The following is a 27,058-nucleotide window of genomic DNA, read 5'->3' as shown; positions in this document are numbered from 1 at the left end:
TGGAAATGTGAAGGGTGGAGTCATCAGCATATGAATGGATAGGGTTAGATGTACAGCTTAGAAGATTATTGATGAATAAAAGGAAGAGAGTTGGTGATAGGACAGAGCCTTGAGGAACACCACTGTTGATAGATCTAGGAGAAGAACGATGGCCGTCTACAACAGCGGCTATAGAATGACCAGAAAGGAAGCTATCAATGAAGGCACAGATAGAAGGATAGAAACCGTAAGAGGACAGTTTGGAAATTAAAGATTTATGCCAGACTCGATCGAAAGCCTTTGAGTTGTCAAGTGCAGTGGCAAAGCTTTCGCCAAAGTCCCGAAAGGAGGATGACCAGGAGTCTGAAAGGTAGGTGAGAAGATCACCAGTGGAGCATCCCTGACGGAACCTGTACTGACGATCAGAAAGAAGGTTGTGATAGGAAAGATGCCTTAAAATTTTTCTATTGAGAATTGACTCAAAAACTTTTGAAATATAGGACGTTAAAGCAATTGGATGATAGTTGGAGGGTTGGCAGTGGTCACCCTTCTTTGGGACTGGCTGAATGAGAGCAAACTTCCAGCAAGAAGGAAAGGTACAAGTTGACAGACAAAGGCAAAAGAGTTTGCCTTGGCAGGGTGTAAGCACAGAAGCACAGTTCTTGAGAACAACAGGAGGGACTCCATCAGGCCCATATGCCTTGTTAGTATTGAGGCCAGTGATGGCAGAAAATGCACCAGCTGAAGAAATTTTAATGTCAGCCATGAGGAAGTCAGAGGCGGGAAGTGATGGAGGAACAGCACCGGAATCGTCTAAGGTGGAATTGGAGGAGAAAGTCTGTGCGAAGAGATCTGCTTTATCAGTAGAAGAAATAGCTACAGAACCATCAGAGTAGAAAAGAGGAGGGAAGGATGATGAGGTAAAGTTGTTAGAAAGGTTTTTGGCAAGGTGCCAGAAGGAGCTGGAAGAATTTGAGTTGGAGAGTTGAGAGCATTTAGTACGGATGAAATTATTTTTAACAGAGCGAAGAACAGACTTAGCACGATTCCGGGCAGAAACATAAAGATGATGTGATTCAAGGTAGGGTTGGCTCCGGTACCTTTTGTAGGGCCTCTCCTTGTTGCGGACAGCATTAGAACAAGCGTGATTAAACCAAGGCTTTCTTGCGTTAGTCAAAGGATATGTGAAAGGAATGTATGTTTCCATGCCCGAGAGAATAACCTCCGTAATGCGCAAGGCACATTCAGATGGCTCCTGACTATGGAAGCAATAATCATTCCAGGGAAAATCAAAGAAGTACTGCCTGAGGGCCTCCCAATCCACGGCTCCAAAATGCCACAGACGACGTTTCCCTGGAGGGTCCACAGGCCATACCGGAGTGATAGGATAGGTTAAGGTGATAAGGTTGTGATCGGAGGAGCCCAACGGTGAGAAAAGATTAACAGTGTAAGCAGAAGGATTAGTTGTAAGGAAGAGGTCAAGTATGTTGGAGCTCTCTCCAGGATGGTCTGGGATATGGGTAGAATGCTGTGCAATCTGCTCTAGGTCATTAAGGATAGAAAAGATGTAGGCTTGTTCACCAGCTGGATCAATGAAAGGAGCGGAGAGACAAAGGTGATGGTGAACATTGAAATCTCCTAGAATGGAGATTTCAGAGATAGGAGAAGTGGATAGAATGTGTTCCATCGTAGAAGTAAGATAGTCCAAGAATTTTTGATAGTCAGTAGAATTAGGGGATAAGTAAACAGCACAGATATATTTAGTCAGAGAATGACAGGAAAGCCGAAGCCAGAGTGTAGAGAATTCAGAAGAATCGAGTTCCGGAACACGAGAGCAAGATAAGTCGTTGCGTATATATACACAACAGCCACCTTTGGCTTTGAAATGAGTATAGAGGAAGTAGGAGGATACAGAAAAGGGTTTGCTGTCAGTTGCCTCAGACATCTGAGTCTCAGTTAGAAAAAGAAGGTGAGGTTTAGAGGAGGAGAGGTGGTGCTCAACAGAGCAAAAGTTAGAGGAAAGGCATGTGACTAGAAACATAAACAAAGATGTGACCAACTCTCATCGGTCTGCATACAAAATCTGAACATAAAGTATTGTAATCCCTAAAGTCCACAATTCGCTCAACCTGCTGTCCCTCCCCTGAACCACAAAAAAGGGGTGTTTTTTCAAGTACAGTATTGTAAATGTAAAAATTTGTGGCATATATTTCAAGACAAGATTTTACACACCCAAGGATGTGAGTCTTGTCCAGACTGACCAGGTAGTTCTCACACAGCAGCGCGGCAAAGAAAATAATAGTTACCCTTCCCAGCCTGGTGAGAGGCGGTATGTCACAGAAAATGGCCTCATTATGGTGACTCACCTGTCAAAACTCACGTTATTCAAGGTGAATAATGTTCCTAGACATGAATGAACATTGCCTAACTAAACCTGATGGAAAAATATCATATCCTGAAAAAAAAAAAAAAAAAAAATCCAGGGGAAAAAAAAAAAAATTCATGTAAAAAATAGAATGATACATTCATCATGGAACTCAATACTATAAACATGATAATATATTAAAATATCATGATATATGTGTAACATGAAGATATTACGCAGCTTAGTATGTGCAAAAATGTTTCACTTACCGCAGGAAAACGTAATTACAACGCTAAAGGTGTAAAAAGCAGTGGCATAGAAATGTAACCCACAGAAAAATACAGTAATGCATGGTAAATTTCTAAAAATATACATTACATTGAGCTAATAACATACACACATATTGCTATACATACATTAGGAATTGCTACAATAGAAGCTAAGTCTTATTTAAGGTTTGTAAGGTGCAATAAAGTCTGGAAATGAATCCATATTTGATGCATCATGCAAGGGTGTAGGGGGAGTAACACAATCGAGGATAGGAGGAAGGTGGAGGGAGGGTGGGGAATTTCCAGAGGGAGGGAGTGTAGAGCGTGGAAATATCATCTTTATCTGCACAATCAAGTAGGAAGGAGAAGTGGTGAGGGATATGTCTCTCAGCAGCCAAGCTGGGGGTGGTAATGTGAGTGGAAAGGGGGGGGCAGGAGGGAAGTCACTGCTACAACCAAACCTCACCTCTATGCTCTAGTGGGAGTAGGAAGGGTAGAAAGAGTGGGATACATCACAAAAGGTATTGACTGAGGGGGTAGGTAGAGGGAGAGAGAGGGTGAGGGGGGCTCACCTCCCACTCTATTGGCAGTCTGGAGCCCTCTTCCCTCCCTCTCAGCTCGTAGCTGGGATGGTCTTGGAGTAGGTTACATCAAGTAAGAAGAGGGAAAATTTGAATGTATTTTTTTATTGCAATTGCTCTACCAGGATTTTTAGGTCAGGGTGTCAAAGTAATGCAAACCCCCACAGGGCCGTTTAGGACCTGAAGGGTTAACACCTACCTGTCATCATGTTTCTTCATTCCTACCTTGTGGACCTTAAATCATGAGGGTAAACAAACAAATGCTTACCACATACGAGGATGGTACTAAGACCACCTGGTAGGAATGTGTATGAACCACACCAGGGGGAGATTCACAGAACCAGTGCACCTCTCAGCCATTGTTTTATCATCGAAGTCCTTTTTTCTGTTCAGCAAATCATCACCTGATATCATGGGATGGCACTTGGTGAGTCTAAGGCACCAAATTCCAAGGGCTCACACATAGAGGGTTTTGGTATAGAACCCACTGTTTTAGTGTGGGGTGCCGTCCTATATTTAGTATATTACATATAATCAGATAACTTGTAATACACAGTCTTTCTTCACACTTTAAGCTATTTAACAGTTTCCCCCTATCTTAGGGCATCGAGCTGGGTAATTACCTGATCAAGCGGGTAGTGTATGAGCTGAAGGCAGAGTTTCCACAGATGACCCAGTTCTCCAGTCTTTCCCCAATACCCGGCTTTGTCAAATGGCTCACCAGTACAATGGCACGTGCACAGAGAGGTACCTACGCAGTTCACACTCCTTTTGTTTAAGTACAGTAAAAGCTCAGTTAACCGGAATGCATGGGGATTCTTCCATTCCGGATATGGAATTTTCTGGTAACTGAATGTTACTCTTAGAAATTTTCTGGGAGGTCAGACAAATGAATAGGACCAAACTTGGAACTTTATTTCATAAAGTACATTATTCAGTATTAGATACAGTACAGGTAAGATACAGTACAGATACACTACAATACACAAAAAAAGACAGCAAGAGAAATTGTACAGGACTGAACACAAACCAGCAAACATTACCCAAAATTATTTATAAAAAAATTTAGCCTATGTTACAGACCAAAATAATTTTGAAAACTTAGCTGCATACACTACTTTATCCTGTACTGTACAGAACTAATCAAGAATTATAGGGGGATGACCGGTATCTGGAATATTTTCTACCCCATGCCGGATCGAATTTGTGTTCTGGTTGTATGGATGTGCCAGTGCATAGGATGCTGGTTAATGGAGCTTTTATTGTACTGTGTTTAATATGTATGCCTGTAGGTAAAATAGCAATATGTCAGGTGAGTGGATGGTGGGCAATCCCACTTACAAAATGGCAGAAATGAAGAATGGTTTGATGAGGTTGAATAATTGGAAGGAAACAGGTGCTGATAAGATGTAGGGAAGAAGTACAAATTGAGATGCAAAAATTAGGAAAGTTTTTCTTTCCATAGAAATTATGTTTGACCCATAATTAATAAAGATATACTGTAGCTGCCATATGTTTGACCCATAATTAATAAAGATATGCTGTAGCTGCCATATGTTTGACCCATAAGTAATAAAGATATACTGTAGCTGCCATATATTTGACTCATGAGTAATAAAGATACACTGTAGTTGCCATATGTTTGACCCATAAGTAATAGATATATACTGTAGTTGCCATATGTTGGAAGAAATTAAGCTTTTTGGATATATGCATGATTTCCTCAAAATTTTTAATGTTTTTGATTGGGAAGGATTGATATGGGGGGCTTCTTCTTTTTACCAAAAGTCTCTTTGCTGTACTGAGAAAATTGTCAGATTTTATAAATACATTTTATTAACTTGTACACAGTTACAAATACCAAGGTTCATACGTGATGGTACGGAAACCGTCCTGAATCAGGAAAGTTTATGTTAATTTGAGTTTGTGGTAGGTGGGGGCACTCACCATCCACTCAGTTGATGTAGTGCTGCCCTTGGGTGTCTGCCCTTTCCTCCATCCTTCTTTCCTTCCATCCTCTTCTGTCTCTCTTTCCTTCCTTGTTTCCTCATCCTTCTGCCTATGGGTGACTTTAGACTCCCTCTTCTGTTTTTCTTTCCTTCATTCTTTCCTATTCCTTCTGCCTGTGGGTGACTCTGCACTGAGTGACAAGCCAAATGGTTTCCTGTACACCAGGAAACCATTTACTATGCTGGGTGGTAACCATATAACCAAATTTTGGCGCCTGGTGGTGTGGTAGGTAATTGTGGCGCTCCAGTCGGATTAAGCCGGTGAAAGTTTATATCCAAGGGGTGGTTGGGGTTTATTGCTCATGCAGTGCCACTCAGGGATGAGTGAGGCTGGTCACTGTCATCTTAAATGTCGGACCAACTTGCCTAGCCCCGGGCTTCTAATGCTTCTCATGGGGTAGCGTAGGATTGGATGACAATGAAATTTAGTTAAAGTTTACTCAGTGCTAATACCATACCACCCAACTAGCAGAAATACCTCATTGTGCTTCCTACACTCTGCTGTAAAGCTGTGGTACAGTAGAACTTACTGCCATCAGAGAGGTACCAACTTCTTTGTTGCAGCAGTAACAATCATTTCTTGGTAGGAAAACTGATTTTTACATATTTTTGTTCATACATTTGTATCACACTCATCCTCATCAGTATTTTGTTTTTAGTATTTAGGTGGAGAACTCATTTTTGTGGGGTTGCTTAGTGGTAGGTGAGGGTGCTCACCATCCACTCACTCAGTGTAGTGCTGCTCTTGGGTGACTACCCTTTCCTCTCTTACTTCTTTCTTTCCTTCCTTCCTCATCAGTCTTTCTCTCCTTCATTCTTTCCTCTTCCTTCTGTCTTCGGGTGGCTCTACACTGAGTGACAAGCCAGATGGTTTCCCGTACGCCAGGAACCGTTTACTATGCTGGGTGGTACCCAAATAACCAAATTATGGCACCTTGGTGGTTTAGTGGATAATTAAGGCACTCCAACCCGATTGAGCCTGTGTAAGTTTGTATTCAAGGGATAGTTGAGGTTTATTGCTCACGTAATGCCACTCAGGGATGTGTGAGGCTGGTCACTGATCTTAAATGTCGGTACCAACTTGCCTAGCCCTGGGCTGCTATGCTTTTCATGGGGCAACATAGGATTAGATGATGATGATAATGATGATGACGATGACTAATACCATGGCACATGTTGATTTTTTATTCAGTACATGCACTATTATTAGTGTTCTATAAAGTTTGGGTGTGTATTGCTAGTTTTCTTTCTACACGTTTCCTTATCTTTATACTGGGTGAATTCAATAATGTTACTAATCCAGGGAAGTTTTTGCAACCCCTAAGGTTATGATAGCCAGGTTTTGTCAAGAGTGAATGTACAGTATTCAAGTGATTACCATACTAAGTCACTGGAAATTACAATGGAATTTCATCTATGCAGTCATTTCGTTCTGAAATTGTGTTATATAGATGATGCACTATAAAGGGGTTATTTTATTTTGACCCCACTAATTGTTACCGTTTTTCCCATTACTTCAAAATCATAGTGGTAGGTAGTGGTGACAGTTATCCACTCACTTGATGTAGTGCTAGCTACTTCCTTCACCTTTGTTCATTTTCTGTATGTTTCCTCCTCTCATCTTATTTCATCTATCCATCCTGTCACTTTTATCACTTATATTTCCAATTTAGATGGTTGTCCACGGTTTGACAAGCCTCATGGTTTTCTGTAACCTGGGAAACCATTTACACTGCAGGGTGGTAACCACATAACCAAATAAGGGGATGATGTGAAATCTACTATAGACATACTGCTAAATGGGTCGAGAGAGACAATTCAAATTCCACATGGGAACCAAACCTTTAAACTCTTCCCCATGCCTCAGTATGGCAAGGAACTGTTTGCTACAGGAGGGCCCTGCAGGGGCAGGTATGCCTGCAGTTGATGGGTTTGCTCGGTGAGACAGACCTAGGTTACTTGGCAGCAACAACAACAACAGTAACAACCCTTTTTAATGCATCAGCTACAAATTTTCTCTATTACACTTCCTCATTTTGATCATAATTTTTCCATCCAGATTCCTTGTCCTTCCTTCCCACTAACGTGCAGCACAGTAGTCAATCCTGAGAATGTTGAAATTTTCACATGCTTTTACATGACTGTATAATATTTCTTGGTAAACTGACCAAATGAGACACATTTGGTGTGCTTTTGAAAATGCATTTGCATAGGGCTTAAATGTGTCTTTATGGACTATATGCAGGTGCATCTCCACTGGACCATGCTGATATTACTGTAGATATACTGTAGAGAACAGATTAGATCTTACTGATAGCCTTGATAAGGTCAGTTCTGTATTATTAGGATGTGGGTTCCAGCAGGCACATATCAGTTTGAAAAAAATATGTCTCCTTTGAGTTTTTGGTCCTGAGGGTCAGCCAAAAGAGATACATCCCCCCCTCCTCCTCTTCTTTAAAACACAGGGCCAGTCTTAACCCTGTCGCGCACGATAAGTTTCAGTAAGTTTTCCGGCGCACGACATTTTTTGCGAAGCCACCCGGCCCGGCTCCCCGTGCACTGCAAATAACACGTATTCTCTCCTTATTTTCACCACCCAAACATCAGTATACTGCCATGAAACCTATGTCATCTTATTCGTCGATGTTTGTTCTAGCTGATAAGCACCACAAAAAAAAAACAGGAAAACACGAATAAAACAACATTAGGTGGCCGTGAATAAAATTTCGCTACGTTAGGATCACTTCCCAACATCACCATTCGAGTGTTTTCCATCATACAGGAAAATGTTATTGGAAGTTTTGATAGAGAAATTCATCAGCTTTCTAAAGAGACAAATCCGGTGTTGATACGATTTGTAGTTTTCGAGAAAGTAGCCAAAAACTGAAAGCCATTTTTGAAAAAAAAATAAGGAGCTCTAATATGGAAATTTTCTTGCACGTTATGTTTTTATTTCATAATATTATGCAGAATTTCACCAGCTTTCTAATGAGCACCTCTTGGTTTCGATACGCCTCATAGTTCTCGAGTAAATCGCCAAAAACGACTGGGAACTCATGTCCGTTCGTCACTTTCGTGATGTGCGCACAGCATATGCAATATTCCCGCCTACGTAACAACGAATTCTTATCATAGATATTACATTGTTATGTGGTGTACATACGTAGAATTTACTGCTCTTTATCATGGTTCATATAGGAAATCGATACGTCCAATAGTTTTCGAGTAATTGGCCGACAAAGTGAGATTACTCCTCCGAGCGCTTTCGACTTTACTGAAAGTCTGTTCCCCCAACTTTTCCGACAGAAAATGCTCCCAGAGGCTTATATTCTGCAAATGAACATACGTAGAATTTACTGCTCTTTATCATGGTTCTTACGGGAAATCGATACATTCAGTAGTTTTGGAGTAATTGGACGACAAATGTAGAATACTCTTCCTCACCCGCACGCGAGATAAAAAACACTCTTTCCCTACCTCACCCACGGCTACATATTTTCGCTTGTTATGTTTTGTTGTTTTCTTTTTTTTACTCAAAGTATACATGTAAAATATCATAAGGTTTTTGATAGTGCTCTCAGAAACTCGACATGACCACTAGCCTTTTTGCTAGGTTCTGACAAAGAAGCTGAACTTTCTTCCATCTCATATGTGTATATGTAAAAAAAATTATTTATTTGTGTAAAAAATATTGAACTATAGAAATAGGTCAATATACAGATCAACAAAATATGGATAACTCACTTCCTCCAGAGGTGTTGAGATGCTGGCAGTAGCTTGAAGATGAGGAGTTATGTAGTGTTTGAGCGTGTGTTTGTGTGGGTGAGCGTGTGCATGTGTGGGTGAGCGTGTGTGTTTGTGTGAGTGTGTGCATGTGGGTGAGCGTGTTGGTGAGGGTGAGTGTGTGTATTTACCTATTTGTAGTATACAGGAATTGAGCAATGCTCGTGTTGTCCTGTCTCCATATCCACATTTATCAAATCTACCTTTACACACATGAATGTTTTTCTCATGCACCACCTCTTTGTCTAAGTCGTTCCAAATATTTAAGAATATACCAAATTGTGATATACACGGAATGTACTATGCTCGTGGGTTTCCGTCGCTGTTTCTCAATAAGTCGAATTTAACTTTAAACTCGTTTAAGTTTTTTGACTGGACGATCTCTTTGTCCAGGCTATTCCATAAGTCTATACTTCTGTAAGGAAAGCTATATTTCTTGATATCCTTCAAGCAGCTTGACTTTTTCAATTTCATTCCATGTCCTCTTGTTGCTCTCTTATCCCATACAAACAGATCTTCTTTGTCAATTTTATCTACTCCCACCATGGTCCTGAACACTGCAATCATGTCTCCCCTCTTTCTCCTTTCCTCTAACGAAGGCAAATCCAGTTTTTCCAGCCTCTCTCTGTATGACAGGTCTGTCAGACTGGGGACCATCTTGGTTGCTGTTCTTTGTATTCTCTCAATCTTGTTTATATCTTTCTTTTTGTGTGGGGACCACACTACCGCTGCATATTCTAACCTGGGGCGGATCATGGCCACTATCAATTTTTTCATCATTTCCTCATCTATATAATGAAATGCTACTCTTATGTTAGTCAAGAGCTTATAAGTCTCTCCAACTATCTTGTTAATGTGCTTTTCTGGTGACAAACTATCTTGGACCAGCACTCCCAAATCTTTCTCTTCTCTCCTTTTTGTGATTAATTCATTACCCAAAAATAATTCAGTGATGGTCTCCTGGTACTTTTACCCATTTCCAATATTTTACATTTCTTTACATTAAATTTCATTTCCCACGTCCGGCTCCAATTGTGTATCCTATCCAAATCCTCCTGCAGTATTTTACAATCCTCCTCAACCTCTATCTTCCTCAAGATCTTTACATCATCAGCAAACAGACTTGCATAACTGTTCACGCCATCTACCATATCATTTACGTAAATCAGGAACATTACTGGCGCCAACACTGAGCCTTGAGGGACTCCACTTGTTACTTCCCTCCATCCAGACATCTTTTCCTTTATTACTGTCCTCATTTGTCTGTCTCTCAAAAAGTCTCTCATCCATTCCAGAAGTTTCCCTTTTAGTCCTCCTATATATTCTAGTGTGTGTGTGTGTGTGTGTGTGTGTGTGTGTGTGTGTGTGTGTGTGTGTGTGTGTGTGTGTGTGGCTGTGGCTGGGGCATATTTTCTTCACACCTTGCGATATATTTGCCTAAAACACATGCGATCCACACTATAGATTTCTCCACAAACATTCGCTGTACGACATACGTATGTATATGTGGCTGTGTCATATTTCTTGTCTCTGACACTTGCGTTTTGTTTTAGCTAAGTCAGTGAATGCATGAAATATTTCTCTGTGAACACTCGTTGCGACTCTGTTGTATTGGCACACACCACATTCCTTCACGAACACCCACAGCATGTTTGATGTATATTTCACACAATTCCATACGCATTTTCGCTATCAGCATCACAATAATTCCATCACTAAACACCTTTAATTCTTCCTTCCCGACTATAAAAACTGTACATGATGCCTGCCCCATTCCACACTATGGTTGCATAATTTCACCAAGCCATCCACAATATCTTTCACACAAAATACACTTTAGGCATTGGCTTCATTATATACGTACTGTATTTGTAATCACGCCATTGGCCTTGGGGAGGGCGAGAGGCGAAACCCTGCAACAGTGAACACGCATATTGGCTCGTAAGCCTAACGCTTCATAACAGACACGATTCCTTTTCGTGACATATATCTATGTTCCATCGACAATATCACATACAAATATGCCCACAAATATTACATTATCACACTGAGTCTGTAGGGGCTTCGGCTTGGGCAGGAGGGGGAGAATTAGTAGGAGTTTAAAGGGACTGAAGACACAACGCAACACTCCGCCTGGCTGCTTGGAAGAGACTGAGGTATATTGCTACGTGCTGGGCCCAGTGAGGCAGCTCAGTGTTGCCAATGCCTTACCATTGGAAAGAGCAGTAGTCGCTACAATGCGTCAAAACTTTTTTTTTTTTTGGCTAATTTTTTTGTGCTTAGAAACGCGATTCAAGTGACTGATTATCTTGAAATCAATCCCCATGAAACGCAAATCGCGTGACTGTGCCTGAGAGGGTTAACCTTGCACAGCAATAGTTCATGGCGTACACAAACATCTATCTATCTATCTATCTATCTGCATCCCAACACTCTAATCCCACAAAGGGTGGCTGCAGACAAAACGCCTCCAAGTCGCTCTGTCACCCACCATTTGACTGCCCTCCCCCCAGATCACTCCCCCCTTCCTCAAATATACAGCTACTGCAAATTGACTTAGGACCTCCCCCCACAAGGTTTTAAAAAACACAGAAATCATAGTAAATCACAATGTTTGTTCATGAAATGCCATTCATTAATATAAAATCTTGTTTCCTTTGTTTTTCAGGACCAGTTGGATGCATTTTGGCTTGGAATCACTTAGATATGTAAAGTAATCTAAGGACACTTCTTTGCACCAAACATTTGTCAGTTCAGTCTTGAGGTTGTCTAGATTGGGTGTCTTCTTCTCTGCCATGATTTTCTTCATCTTTGCCCAGCACTTTTCTGTCGGATTTATATCCGAACTGTTGCCAGGCCAGTCGAGGACATCAATCCGATTATCCTGAAGCCATTTGGTCACCTTTCTTGGCTTGTGACATGGAGCTGAATTGTGCATAAAAAAGTCGCACCCATGAATAGCAAAAAAGTTTAACAAATGATCTTTCAGAACTTGAATTTACTGGCCACCATTCATCATCAAGTTCTTAAGAAGAAAGTAGAGGCCTCCCCTTCCCATTTCACCTGAGAAACACCCTCATGCCAGTACTGATTGGGGGTGCTTAACAGTCGGCACCGTGTAAGCAAGGTCATATCAACTACGGGAGGCAGGGCGATGAACCCTGGCAGAATGCACCTGGAACACTTTGAAATGTGCTTTCATTGGAAAACATAACTTTCCTCCACTCATCCAATGTCCAGTGTGCATACTTCTTGGCAAACTGAATGCGCAGCTTCTTCATGTGGTCAGTGAGAAGCGGTTTCTTGGCTGTGGTGTGGCTTGGCAAACCCAGCTCCTTCTGCGAGTGGTGTTGGATGGTTCAAATTGAGACGTCTTGTAACAGCTGGGGATGCATTCTCTTCAATTCTGATGCTGTCAGTCGAGGATTCTTGATTACTTCCCTATCCAGAAGCATATCTGTACCTCTGGGAGTCGTCCTCTTCTTTCCACCACCATGCTTGTGCTCTGGTATGACATCAGGTGGCAGGCCACGCACTGCAGCAAGAAGGTTGACTTTGCGCGTCCAGTACGTTCACAAATTGTTTTAATAGGGACATTATCCTGCCTCCATGCAATGATACGGATTCTCTCATCCCTTGAGCAGTACTTTCCAGGCATGACAACACGATTGTAGGAAAATACAGGGCAAACAGTAATGCATAGGAAAAAAGAAGGAGGTGCAAGCTCAGAGCGACGGGAACATATACTCCCACTCTTGCTTCTGGGCAAGCACCGACGTGCTGAGTGTTTCATCACCTCCCACCAACACCAGAGGAGTTGGCACTTACTTCTTGCCCAAAATATTCACTTGGAAGAGGTGGAAACACAAAACAAAGACAGACAACTCTTCCATAGCAGTTCTGTGTGTGTAGGCCCTAAGTCAATTTGCAGTGGGTGTACCTCTCAGCTCCATCCCTCCACCTTATCCTTGGCCTCTCCCTCCCTCCACTTCACCTACATACACCCTCTTAGTCAGTCTTTTCATTCTCCATTCTCTCCATCTGTCCAAATCACCTCAATGTATTTCTCCTAATTTTCTCAGTCACATCCACATCCATCCCACAACATTCTTTCACTTCTTCATTCGTCAACCTGTCCCTCCATGTCACTCCACATGCTCCTCTCAAGTAACTGATTTCCATTGCTCTCACTCTTGACTTGCTCCCCTCTTGCAAGGTCCATGCCTCGCTTCTTTATGTCAGGGTAGGAATCACAATACTAACATGCAATGACTTCTTAACTTCCTTACTCACCTCTCAGTTTCTCATCACCACTTTCAGTGGTCCAACAACCTTCCTTCCCTGTTGTACCCTTTCAAGCACGTCATCCCCAAAACTTCCATCCTTTCTCATCACACTAACTAAGTACTTGAATGCACTCACATTCTTCATATCCTCACAATCCAACCTCACTGTGCATTCTGTGACTTCATTCCTCTCAAACACCATAACTTTACTCATGGTTACATTAACTTTCAGATTTCTCTTCTTACACACTGTCTCAAATTCATTCACCAAACCATGCAACTCCCATTCATCTTCACTCAACAATACTTTATCATCAGCAAACAGCAACATCGGAATCTTCCACACCTCACCCTCATTCATCTGAGCCATCCCCATATCCACTGCCCAACCTTGCACCTCCTTTACAACCCCATCCATGTATATATTAAACAGCCATGGAGACATCACACATCCCTGTTTCAGTCCCACATTGAGATCAAAGAACTCACTTAGCTCACCATCCACTCGCACGGTAGCCCCAGCTCCCTCGTACATACTCTTCACATCACTCAACAATTTCCCCTCCACTCCATATTTTCTTAATGCCTTCCACATACCTTTCCTATCTGCTGTGTCATATGCTTTCTCCATGTTCGTGAAGGCAGCATACATTTTCTTTGCCTTCTCTAGATATTTCTCCACTAAACATCTTGGAACAAATATCTGATCTACACACCTTTTTCCCTTCCTAAATCCCCTTTGTTTTTCTCCAACTACCTCCTCTGTTATATACCTAACCCTATTGATAAGTATTCTACCATATATTTTTCCAGTCACACTAAGAAGGCAACTGCCTTATGGTTACCACATACTTCTCTCACCCTTTTTCCTATTTATAAAAGAACAATTATATCAGATTTCCAGTCCTCTGGAACCCTTCCCTCTTCCCAAGCCAATCTACACAACTTCCATATCCACTCCACAACAATCTCACCCCCATACTTCAGTATTTCACCACACACTCCATCAGTTCCTGGGGCCTTTCCCATCTTGATCTTCTTCATTGCTTCAGCTACTTCTGCCCTACTGATCTGTTCCTCCCACCCGTCGCCTCTTCTCCCAGCCATTCCCCAACCACTTATACTCATACTGCCCTCACTCTCTACCTTCAACAAATCCTCGCAGTGCTCCTTCCATCTCATTTTCTCTCTCTTCTCCACCAACAGTATTATTCCCATCTTTCACTCCCCTACTATTTCCCCTTTCACTCTGTCTTACGTTCTTTACCTCCTTGCAAAACAATTTCTTATTATCCCTCCATTTCACACTCAGTTCCTCCCAAACTCTTCATCCACTCTCTTCTTACTCTCCTTCACCAATCTCTTCACCTCCCTTCTCCTGCTCTCATATACCTTTCTCTTCTCTCTCTCATCCTCTCCCCTACCTATACTTGCTAGCGAGTCACTATATGCCTTCTTCTTTTGTTCCACAGTTCGTTTCACCTCATCATTCCACTATGCTGTCCCTTGCACACCCCTGCATCTCCTCCTCACTCCACAAACCACCTCGCTCGCTGTACCTATCTCTTTTGTGAATGTCTTGCGTACTTCTTCCACCCCTTCCATCTGCTCTAACTCATACTTTCCCAATCTTTCTTCCACTGTGCTCTTATACTCTGCCATTTTCTCACTCTCTTGCAACTTCTCCACTTTTTTCGCAGAAGATGTTTCCTCCTGTCTTCCCTTCGCCTCTTCACCCATTTTCTTTGCAGCCATACCTTGGCCATCACTAAGTGATGGTCTGAGATTTCGTTCCCCCACCCTCTCCACACTTTTGCATCCAACACTTATCTTCTCATTCGCTTATCCACTCACACGTAATCCATCATTGCCTTTCGTTCAACAAGTTCACCGTCCATCCTCCTCATGACTCTCCATGTATACCTCTGGATCATCTAATGTCAGAAGAAGGTGTTGGCTGTTGCCAACCCCTAACTAGCACAGATGTCCACCAAAGCACTACTGTTCCCATCTACTTCAGCTGGCACACCCCACTGACCAACCATTCCATCCACTCGTACATTCCCAACTTTGCCATTCACGTCTCCAGTCAAAAACACTCTCTCGCTCCTCTCAGACTTATCTATACATGTTTCTACACTCGCGCAAAACTCATCTTTCACTCTTGCCACTTGGTCCCTTGTGCATATGCACATACAATCGGCCAAGCTTTCATCCTCACCTTTACAGTCCTTGCACCCATTGTTCCATACTTTCTTATATTCTCCGTCTACTTCTTGCTTATCATCAGACATACTCCATCTCTTGCCCTCTCATTCTCATTAACTGCCGCACAAACAACTTGCATTAAAACAATGAAAAGTGATTATTTACACACTTGTCATTGGTTTAGATGTAGTCACCATTGTCACCCTGGGGGTCCACCACTTCCACATCAGTTCCTGGTCATGATGTATTGATGCTGATCAAGAATCAAACTTGACCAGGCCCCATCTGGTGGTTGGGCCATGTGATACTGGAGGTTTATCTGGTATGCATTTCAGGAACTGGTCCAACCTCTACTTGAAAGTTTCTGTGATGCATCTGGACAAGTCTCTGATGGCTCTGGGGAGACAGTTGAAGAACCTAGGTTCAATGCAGTTGAAACTTAAAACCTGGATGGTTTTGAGCCTTTGTGAGACAGTTTAGTGACCATCATGTACAGGTCCTACCAAACTGGTGCCTTTGGCTGTGTATGCTTTTCTCTCCTTGTACGGATGTATTTGGTACTGTGCCCTCCAGGATCTTTCACATGTAGATTATGGAATACTACTCTTGTCACCCTTGTAGGGAGTATAGTCTCAGGTTCTTTAGCCTCTCCCAGTAGTTTTGTGAGTCATGGACCAGCTTGTTGGTAAATACCCGTAGGACTTGCCCTGTTTCTTGTATCTCGTTTATTTTGTGAGGAAACCACAATTGGCAGCAGCAATCCATATTATAGGCTGCAAATTTCCAAATGGGTAAGAGGTGTTCAGGATTTCTGATGTGGAAAGGTTAGAGAATCCATCCTGCCATTTGCTGGGCCAACTTGTGAATTGCTTTCCAAAAGTACAGTTGTTGCTCATCCATACTCCCAGGTCTCATAGTGAACTGCTGTCTTCCATGTTTTTGTCTCCCACTGTATGCTCTTTTTCTTTTAAGTGTTTATATTTTTTTAAAGGGCTCTCCCTCCGTGCTAAGGGATCATTGTATGCAGCATGTGTTAGGAGTGCAATGGTGCATGGTAGTGAGTCGTGGGCAGTAAAGGAAGAGGATATTCGAAGGCTCAGACATACAGAAATGGCAATGATTAGGTGGATGTGCAGAGCACCCCTGAGTTTGAGGTCTGGGGGGGCTAGGTTTACAATTGAAGAGTTGAGAGGTTGGATGGGACTGTAGTGTATTGGTGTTGTGATGAGGAGAGGTAGAGTGAGATGGTTTTGGCCTGGGGAGAGGATGGGGATGCTAATTGGGTGCAGGAATTGAGAAGTGTTAATGTTGGGGGTAGGGTAGCAAGAGGTAGACCAAAAAAGACCTTGGGCAAGGTCATTGAGTGTAGCCTCAGGGTTAAGGGACTAAATAAGGAAGCTACCAGAGGTCAAGCAGCATGGAGAGCCGCCATTAGTTGACCAAGGCCGATGCATGCCCGGAGCCATAACCCCTAAAAGACTGATGTCCGCATATGCTGTCCAAGGGTACTAGGACCAAAAAGACAGGCGTCTGCATATGTGGTCATGCCCCCGCCACCCCCCCCCATACCCACCCCCCTACCACCAAACCTACACACCACCTGCCACTCACCCCCATCCTCATCCCCCCTGCCACCCCAACCCTTTGTCCTCCCACCCTCCTCCCCACCCCACACTTCTCACCCCCAGCCATCACCCCCAACCCCCATGCTACCCCCCCACACCCACCCCCACCTCCCCCAAGCACCCAGCCCACCTCCCCATACCACCCCACAAACCCCCATACACACCACCACCACCATCACCCCCTAAAACTCCCCCCCACCTTATCACACCCGCCGATTATGCCTGTCCTGAGTGTATGTCAAGACATTCTGAAGCCCGTCTTTTAGGGGTTAAAAAACAAAAACGAAATGAATTTTCAATATCTTGTTACTTTAAATTTGATGCTGTTAAACTTCATGTTATTCTTTTCAGTGAAGTCATAGATTTTCTTTTGATTCCTCTGTAAAAATTCTGTTTTTCAGTGGCATTTATTATTTGACTGATCTGTGTATCATCAGCAAAAGAAGAAATTGGGAAGCAGTTTACCTTGTGATTTATATCTCCTTTCATGATCAGGAATAGGAGTGACTCTAGAACTAAACCCTTTGAGACATCATTAATTGTCTCTGATCCTTTTGAGCAAGCTTCACCAGCCACCACATGCTGTCTCTGTCCTGTTAGGAAATGGTGAATCCAGATGCCTAGCTTTCCACAGTTAACAGTCATTTTTATATTTATGTAATTGAACACCATGATCAACTTTATCAAAGGCCTTGACAGAGTCAAGGTACACTACTTCCACATTCCTTCCATCACTCACATCATTCAATATATTTGTGTAGTGGTCCAGCAGCTGACATAGACATGATCTTTCTCTCCGAAACCAGCGTTGCCCTGGGTTAAACTGACTTGTGGCATCCTAGTGTTCCACCATGTGTTTTCCAGTGGCCCTTTCAAATATCTTGATGAGAGGTGAGGCTGACTGGCTGGTAGTTTAATGGTAGACCTCATGATCCTCATTTGAATATTGGGGTGACACTTCCTGAAGTGCTACTGGGATGTCTCTTGTGTCAAGGGATCTTCCCAATATGATATGAATTGGTGCTGCTGGTGATTTCGTACACTTTTTAGGGAGTATTGTGAGTATATTTTCAGTTCCTTCTGAAGAGTTTGGGTCAGTTTTATCTGTAGCATCCAATTTCTTGTGGGAGAATGCTATATTATTGATTTTTACCCTCATCTGCTGCACACTCAAAAAGATTCTGCAGAATGTACTATATTCATTATCTGGGATTTGATCACTGTACGCACTGTTGTATTGTTCTTCAGTATGTTTGAAATAATTTCTGGGTTTTCAGCCATTTCTCCATTTCGTTCTCCTAGTTGCCCAGTCTTTGTCTGAGATTTTACATTTTCTTTGCATATTTGTGGAGGAATTTAGGGTTCTGCTTTATTGCTGACACACCCATGGTTTCCTGATAATTATTCTGATCTTGATGTAATTCCTTTGGGTTTTTTTTCTAATTGTTCTGTTTGTCCTTCAGTGACGTATCTTTCACTCATACTTGATTTCACTGAAAGTCTCTTCATCAGTATGTTTCTCTTTCTCATTAAAAGTCTGTGATCCTTTGATATAATTCCGGCATGTTCCGTTTTCAGTGGGTTTCATTTCTTGCAAATCTCATGATAGGCAACTGTGAATGAATGTGGCATTTTCCCTACTGATTCATTAACATTATACACACTCCACTTTCAGCAGTGATGCATTCACTTTTTTCCTATCAGTAGTGTTGCTAAAAATGGCAACATAAAACTCTGTATTTGCAAGCTCTAGGAATGTAATGCCTTGTGGCTAGGGTTCTTTTCAAGCCCATCCCATGTCCTTGGATGACTAGACTCACTCAGCAGAACAAGAACTTTGATGTGAGAAACATCATCTGGAAGGCACTTCATTTGTGTAACCTCATCCTGTTAGCCTACGAACACTTATACCGCGTATAGTACTGTACAGTATTCCAAAGGACAGTGTGTAGCTCCCTTGGCCGTGTTCGTCAACTGATATCCATTCAGTTGCATAACAGTTCACAGGTAGGTACAAGGAAGTGAAAAGGAGGGTAGGAGGACACACAGTCCGGGAGGTCAGTGTGAAATGCTACATTCCTAGTGCTTGGAAATAGAGTACAGTATAGGGTATTATTCTAAAACCCGCCAGTTTACGAGTCCCATCAGAATGTAGCACCTTGCAGCTGTGAATACCCACCTGCAGGAGGAGGTTCATGCAGACTCAGATAATTGACCATAAGATTTTTTTTTTTTCTGCAAATCTCCAAACCCATCCATATAGGAGGGTATTAAGAAAGAAAAGGCTACATCTTGTTTATTTGGTATCCTTGGATACATGGATATTAAAGAATTATGGTCTTTGAAAGTAAAATATCCAATCTGTTGTTGGTGGATTTGGAATCCTAAACATGAAGATTAATGGTGAATATCAATAAAGGTCACTCTGTCAATCAATCAATCATTCATTTCCTGTGGCACCCCATGGGATGCATTTGGCCTTGATGAACTCTCTCCACCAGTATTTGTCTCTTGCCATCTCCTTCAAGTCCCACCAACACTCCTTTCCTGCTTCTTTTTTCATTGTCCTCAACCAGGTTTCCCTCGGCCTACCTCTGCCTGTTTTTCCTCTAGCAGTCCACTCTGGCACATCCTGTATTAAACTGCTTTCTTTTCTATATATGTGCCCCAGCCATTTCTAGCGAGACTGTCTCACATATTCATCAGCTGGTTCCACTGTTGTAGTAGTAGTAGTTGTTCCCTAGGCAGTCTGGCCGAACTGCCCTGAGTCCCTAAGGAAGGCCATGGCTGAGACTGGGCTATCCCACAGAGCTCTCAAGGAGTGTATGTTGTGTTATTGGCATAGGTGATTGTGTGCAATGCAGTCTTCCTTAATGTGCGTAATAGTATGGGGTGCTGTGTTACATCCTGGACAGGCATCTGCGATGGAGTCATCCAGCCTTTTCTGGTAATTTAAGAGGGCTGGATGATGCCCACATCTCAGCCTGGCCAGGTGGACCCTATCCTCACGAAGGAGATAGGATTCAGAAGGGTGGATATCAAGAGGCCGTGCATGCAGCTGTGTGTTGTCTTTAAGTGACTGAATGGAGCGGCGAGTGATTTGAGTATGGATATGCTTCTGGAAGCTGGTCTGAGGCAGGCAAGGGGGGAGAGATGACAGAATTTGTGTATGATATCATGTACTGGGTGTTGTTTTGATGTTCCATGGTGTGTGTGGTTGTGCTGCCCTGTAGTGTAGTGGATGTTGTGGGTTTGTGGAGGTTGCAGCAAGAATTTGGGTGCCTATCATGTCTAGATGATCCTTGACTTTGAGGGCTTTGGTTTCTTGATGAAGGTGGTCCATGGGTGTAGTAGCTGTGTGGCATGTGATTATTTTTAGGGCCTTGTTCTGTATGGTCTGTAGAGTGTTGTAGTATGTTTTATTGAGGTTAGGAGCACAAGGAGGGCTTGCATAATTCACCACTGAACGTATATATTGTTTGTATACTGTGGTGGTGGTTTCTTTGTTGTGTCCGAATGTTGTATGGGCAAGTGACCTCAAGGCATTGAGTCTTGGTGTTATTTTATTTTTAATGTTTGTGATGTGTTTTTTAAATGACATTGATGTATTGTATGTTACACCAAGTATTTTGGGTGTGTATGTGTGTGGTAGAGGAGTATTGTTTGTGGTGAGGTGTGGAATGTGACTATGTTCTGCTGTCCAGCTTGTTAGAAAAGGTCACTGTAGATTTGGCTGGGGCTGTTTTGAGCCTGTTTGTGGTGAACCATTCATTTAGTGTGTTGAGGTAGGGTTGGAGGATGTGTGCAGCTGTGTTTGTGTTTTGGTGTGTACATGTAAGCGTTGTATCATCTGCATAGGAAGCAATGTGTATCTGTGGTGTGTGGAGTGTGGGTATGTCGTGCATGTATAGGTTAAAGAGTGTAGGGGACAAAACAGGTCCTTTGGGGATGCCATTTGTGAAGTTTCTGATGTTTGAAGACTGACTGGCAAATGTTACATGTGCACATCTGCCTGCTAAGTAGTTTGCCAACCATCTTTTTGTGTTATTGTGCATGTTTGTGTTGGGTATTTTGTTTGTGAAGTTGTGGCGGGGGATGGCATCAAAAGCTTTGCTGATGTATAGTGTAACTATGAGTGTTCTGTGTGGTGGCCTAGCTGAATTCATGCCATCAAAAACTTTCTGTGTGAGGTCTGTAAGAAGAGTGGTTGTGGAGTGTAGTGGCCTAAAGCTATGTTTTGATTAGGCTTGGGGGATGTGAGGTGCAACTAGTTGTTCAGTGACTTTAGAGGGGGTGCAGAGGAGTGTGATGGGGCGGTGTTAGGAAGGTAACGTGGGGTCTTTGTTGGGTTTGGGGATAGTGATGATAATGCCATGCTTCCAGGTGTTGGGTATTATGTTGTGTGAGTAGCTGTAGTTTGATATGTTGGTGAGTGCTTGTATGCATTGTGGTCCAAGGTGTTTAAGGTGAATGTTGTTTATGTTGTCTGGTCCACAGGCAGATAAGTGCTTAAGGTTGCTAATGATGTGCTTCATCTGGTTGTAAGTGAAAGGTGTGTAGGCTGGGTCTGCGGGGAACTGTTTCTTACGTTGGATGATACATCGGTCGTCGCAGTGGGGGTTTAGGTGGCTGACATGTGAAAAGTGATTGATGAGAGTGTGTGCTTGTTGTTTGTTGGAAGGTATGGTGTCTGTTTTTGTGATGGCAGCATGTGATTGTGAAGTGTTGCTGTTGGAGTGTGTGATTGCTGTTTAGTGTTTTGTAGAGTTTACTGGTGTTTGTTTTGTGATCAAGTGTTTGGAGATAATTATTCCAGTTTAGTGTTTGCTGTTCAGATATTTTATTGTTTATTTGAATGTTGAGTTCTTGTATTTGTTGTACGGTGTCTTGTATATGGGATATATATTGGAGAGGTGGTTTTCTGAGTTAGGCTGGGTTACGGTCCATAAGCACCTGTCCAAGAGGCATTTTCTCAGTTCCCGGACAAACCCAATTTCCATACATGCCTTTGGCTCTGTCACATCAGATATTGGAGGGATTACCATATATATATATATATATATATATATATATATACACTGCAGGACCGGCCTATCCCTACCGAAGCAGGGACAATACAGCCAATGTATCTCTACCCAGTGGCTTAGGCTGTCTGGTAGAGACTGTATGTAGGGTGAGAAGTGCTTGTGACTGTGATTGTAGTGTTGTAGTGGCTTTGGATGTGTGTGAAGTCTGTGAACCAAGTGTAATTGGCCCACCTTAAGCCGACTGGGTGCAAGCGTACTAGTATGCGACACTGGTTCAACCACGGCACCCCTTGTGTCCGCCAAAGCAGCAAGTGGCTTGATGAACACTTCCCAAAGTTTTTACAACTCTGGCGGGAGGCGAACCTGCACTCATAAGTGTGCGAAACGCACACTTTACCACTGTACCACAGAGGCTCTCTCTCTCTCTCTCTCTCCATTTTTTACCCCTGATCTGTGCAAATGTATTAAAGGCACTGTATATGTTTGATGTGCAGATTGGATTTCTCTCTTCTTAATATGCATGCATGACAATCAGAGGTGGGCCGTCATGTTGTTTACTGACATGGTGCAGTATCCCTGTTGCCCTCATACAATTTTTCAGATGCCTGGTGACCCAGTGAGTAAACAGTGTCGAATTAGTTTTCTGCCTTCATGGGTTGATTGGGGTTTATAGCTCACATAATACTGCTCATGGATGAACAACTGGTCACTCTTGCCTTAAATACTTGGAGTAGTCCATCCCCAGGTCATAAGTCTTCTATTGAGGCACTTCTGGGTTGGGTGATAATGAATAAAAGCTGAATTCATGCAAATGAAATCTGTACAAGACAAGGGGTCATTATGATTGCACAGCTGTACATGCTCACCATCTTGCTCTGTCTGATTACTAACAATTTTTTTTTTTTTTTTTTTTTTTTTTTAAATTCAGCTGCGAAAATTTTTTTATTCAGATCCAAGACCCCCATAACATCTGAAAAGTTAAATGATAAACTTTTCCAGGTGAATTGAGTGTATTCACCGATGAGGAGCTATCCAGATTGAGCCTTGAACTAGAAGTGGAGAGTTCAAGCAGTGTGTATGACCACCTGAAGAAGCTGTTTACTACCAATGGCTGGGTGGATGATGAGGCACTAACTGATGCCCTGGAGATGCCTCTCATGCGCCTTTGTGCCCACTATTTGTACAGTGAAAAGCGCAGGGGTAATGCCCTTGACAGTGTAGGTGAGTGTCTTTTGGACTGTGTTTGGTAGGCCATTTATGGCTTTTTTTTTTTTTTTCTTTTTTTTTTTTTCTTTTTTTTTTTGTAATAGATACTACCAGATTATTTTTGTTCGATGTAGAGGAGATCCAGTGTAGATTCCACTGTATTTCCATTAACCCATTTCACAAGGCATTTAGTTTGACCATTCTATGTTTTTCTTTTCTCAGTATGTGGAGTCTTCCACAAACTATCAGGGAATTAGGATTCAGATATGCAGATTGGCTTGGGAGGAAGGTAGAGTCCCGGAGGATTGGAAGTCAGGTATAATTATTCCCTTGTACAAAGGAAAAGGGGAAAAAGAAGTGTATGGTAATCATAGGGGCATTTGTCTTCTTGGTGTAATAGGAAAAGTGTATGGTAGGATACATATTGACAGAGTTAGGGAAAGAACAGAGGAATTAGTCGGAGAAGAACAGGGAGGCTCTAGGAAGGGAAGAGGTTTTGTAGATCAGATATTCATTCTTAGATCTTTAGTGGAAAAGTTTCTAGAGAAAGGAAAGAAGTTGTATGCAGCTTTCATGGATTTGGAGAAAGCGTAGGACAGGGTGGATAGACAAGGATTGTGGAAAGTATTAAGAATATATGGAGTAGATGGGAAGTTGTTGAATGCTGTGAAGAGTATGTATGATGTTGCTAAGGCTGCATTGCTTGTGAATGGTGAGGTGAGTGAATTTTTCTCTTTGAAGGGTGGGTTGAAACAGGGATGTGTCATGTCTCTATGGTTGTTCAATCTGTACATGGATGGGGTAATAAAAGAGGTACAAAGTAGGGCAGTGGATGTTGGAGTGGCCCTGGTGAGAGAGGGTAATGTTTGGAAACTCCCTGTACTGTTGTTTGCAGATGATACTGTGTTGTTGAGTGAAGACAAAAGGGAGTTGCAAGGCTTGGTGGATGAGTTTGGGAAAGTGTGTAAGAAACAGAATCTAAAGGTGAATGTAGGGAAGAGTAAAGTGATGGTCTTTGAGAGAGGTGAAGTCAGTGAATGTACAGTGAGTTTGGATGGTGAGGAAATGGAAAATGTGAGTACGTTTAAGTACTTGGGGAATGTGATGAGTAAGGACGGAAGTTTGGAGGGTGAAGTGCTTGAAAGGATACAACAAGGAAGAAAGGTTGCTGGTTCTTTGAAAGCAGTGATAAGAAGCAGGGAAGTGAGCATGGAAGTGAAAAAGTTACTACATGACAGTAATGTGATACCAACTCTAACGTATGGATGTGAAGCTTGGACGTTGTTGGGAGGACTCAAGTCAAGAGTGAGAGCAGTGGAAATGAGTTATTTAAGAGGAGCCTGTGGAGTCACATGGAGAGACAGGCTGACAAATGAGGATATAAAGGAGCGTTGTGGTGTAGATGTGGATGTGATAGGAAGTGTTAGGAGGATCACACTGAGGTGGTTTGGCCGTGTGGAGAGGATGGAGGGTGAAAGACTGATGAGGAGAGTGTATGTTAGTGAGGTGGAGGGGGGTAGAGGGAGGGGGAGGCCAAGGATGAGATGGAGGGATGGGGTGGAGAGGTATATGAGAGAGGGGGGAGTGAATTGGGAGCAGGGCAGTGAAATGGCGGGGGACAGGGCAACGTGGAGGCGATTTGTTTGTGGCCACCCCATAAGGGATTGAGGCATCTGACAATAGATAGATAGATGATGATGATGGCGATGACAGCTCGTGATTTTACTATTCCCTGATGGTTTTATTCAACTTGGCCCTTTCGTTACTGATGTATGGGTGAGGTCCTGTCACTCTGTGCAGATCTTGGGCTTTTTTTTTCAAGCCATATTGATTTTGAATATGTCATTCTAATGTTGCAGATCTTTGTCTGATGCACTTACTTATGGGCTTAAAATAATCTAGGTTAAAAAAAAAAAAAAATGAAACATGAGTTGCTTTTGCCAAAATCAAAATGACAATATATCGTTTTGTTTCGTTTTTGAAGGCTCCATCATGTGTGCATACGTCGGTCTTGGTCACCTAATGGCTGCTCTCCATCCTGCTCGATCTCTGGCAGCTTTCCTATTTAGTCCTTTATCCCAGAGGTCACACTCAGTTACCTCGTGCCAGGTCTTTTTTGGTCTACCTTTCACTACCCAACACCCATCATTAATACTTCTCAATTTCTGCACCCAGTTATCATCCCCCATCCTCTCCACATGCCCAGACCATAGCAATCTACCTCTCCGCATCCCAGCACCAATCCTACTTCTCAACTCTTCCATTGTAAACCTAGCCCCCTCAGGCCTCGCACTCAGGGATGCACTGCACATTCACCTAATCATTGCCATTTCTCTATGTTTGAGCCTGTGAATATCCTCTTCCTTTCCTGCCCAGGTCTCATTACCATGCAGCATTACACTCCTAACACATGCTGCACAGAGGGAGAGCCCTCTCAGTGTTAGGAGAGGCAACAGCTCCCTGAACTTCCTCCAACCACTCCTCACTCCAGCCCTACCTCCAGCACATAACGTGTCTCCCAAATAACAAACTCTTCCACACACTCAAGACACTCACAAGCAAGTTCAGTCCTTTCACGCCTGGCAATCTCCACATGCTCTCCCTGACACTGCTCTCATGAAATCAGCATTATCTTGCGGTCTGCCTTTAATACCACTACATCTCTTATGTACCCACTTATCCCAAACACAGCACAAGATGGAATTACTTCCCACTTCCTTATGGAAAATCTCATATGGCCACTTTTCCTCCTCTTTGACAGTACCACCCCCAGCCCTAGATGCCATCATTTTTGTTTTATCTGTATTTACTCTCAAGCCCTTGTGACCCGTAGCATCTCTTCATTTCCTTAACCTTTCCTCCTGCTACCTTCCATATTCTGCAATCAGCACCAAATCATCAGCATACAACATCTCCCACAGGAGTCCATTTTTAAAGTCAAGTGAGAGGGATTCATTCATTCATTCATTCATCATCTAATCCAGTGTTGCCCAATGAGGAATGTAGGAACCTGGGGCTAGGCAAGTTGGTCCTGACATTTATGATAAGAGTAACCAGCCTCTCTTATCCCTGAGTGGCATTATGTGAGCAACAGACCCCAACCACCCCTTGGATATAAACCTGCACCAGCTCAGTCTGATTGGAGTACCTTAATTATCCGCTAAACCACCAGGTGCCATAATTTAGCTGCATGGTTACCATCCAGCATGGAATGGTTTCCTGTGTACAGGAAACCATTTGGCTTGTCACTCAGTGTAGAGTCACCCACAGGCAGAAGGAAGAGGAAAGAATGAAAGAAAGAAAGACAGAAGAAGAAGGAATGAAGGAAGAGAGGAAAGGGTAGGCACTCAGGAGCAGCACTACATCAAGTGAGTGGATGGTGAGTGCCCCCACTGCCCCCACCTACCACCAGAGGGATTCAAGTGCCATAATAAGCAACTAGGGGCTCAAGACTGATCTGTGATCGACATCAGCATTCACGGGAAACTCCTCTCTCAAGTCTCCATTCACCCTTACCTGGGTGCAAGCACCCACATACATGGCCATAACCACCCTAACCAGCCACTCCTCATTTTCAAACATCAGAGTATTTTGCTCGGCTTTGGAGAGTTAGATGCAGCCTTCATTAACTCCAACACTAATAAAAGTCTGCCCCAAGTCAAGTGAAATCATCTGATGGTGGCAAGAAGATAATGTAAAAGTACATCACTAGATGAATTA

At 42.8% G+C, this 27,058-nt stretch overlaps 1 protein-coding gene across 1 annotated transcript in view; it reads left to right on the top strand.

Annotated features, from left to right (window-relative positions):
• LOC145392702 (malonyl-CoA decarboxylase, mitochondrial-like) overlaps window positions 1-27,058 on the top strand; it is a 203,782-nt gene that overhangs the window by 122,560 nt on the left and 54,164 nt on the right. Inside the window, exons 8-9 of the mRNA XM_080267005.1 lie at window positions 3,797-3,941; window positions 23,132-23,353. Coding sequence (XP_080123131.1) covers window positions 3,797-3,941; window positions 23,132-23,353 — 367 coding nt within the window. The remainder of the gene's footprint in view (window positions 1-3,796; window positions 3,942-23,131; window positions 23,354-27,058) is intronic.

Source organism: Coenobita brevimanus, chromosome 23 (genome assembly GCF_032717465.1).
Source record: "Coenobita brevimanus isolate Jiangsu-jjx chromosome 23, ASM3271746v2, whole genome shotgun sequence".
Lineage (NCBI taxonomy): Eukaryota > Metazoa > Arthropoda > Malacostraca > Decapoda > Coenobitidae > Coenobita > Coenobita brevimanus.
The sequence above is the reverse complement of the archived record's forward strand: the minus strand, read 5'-3'. Positions and strand labels throughout refer to the sequence as shown.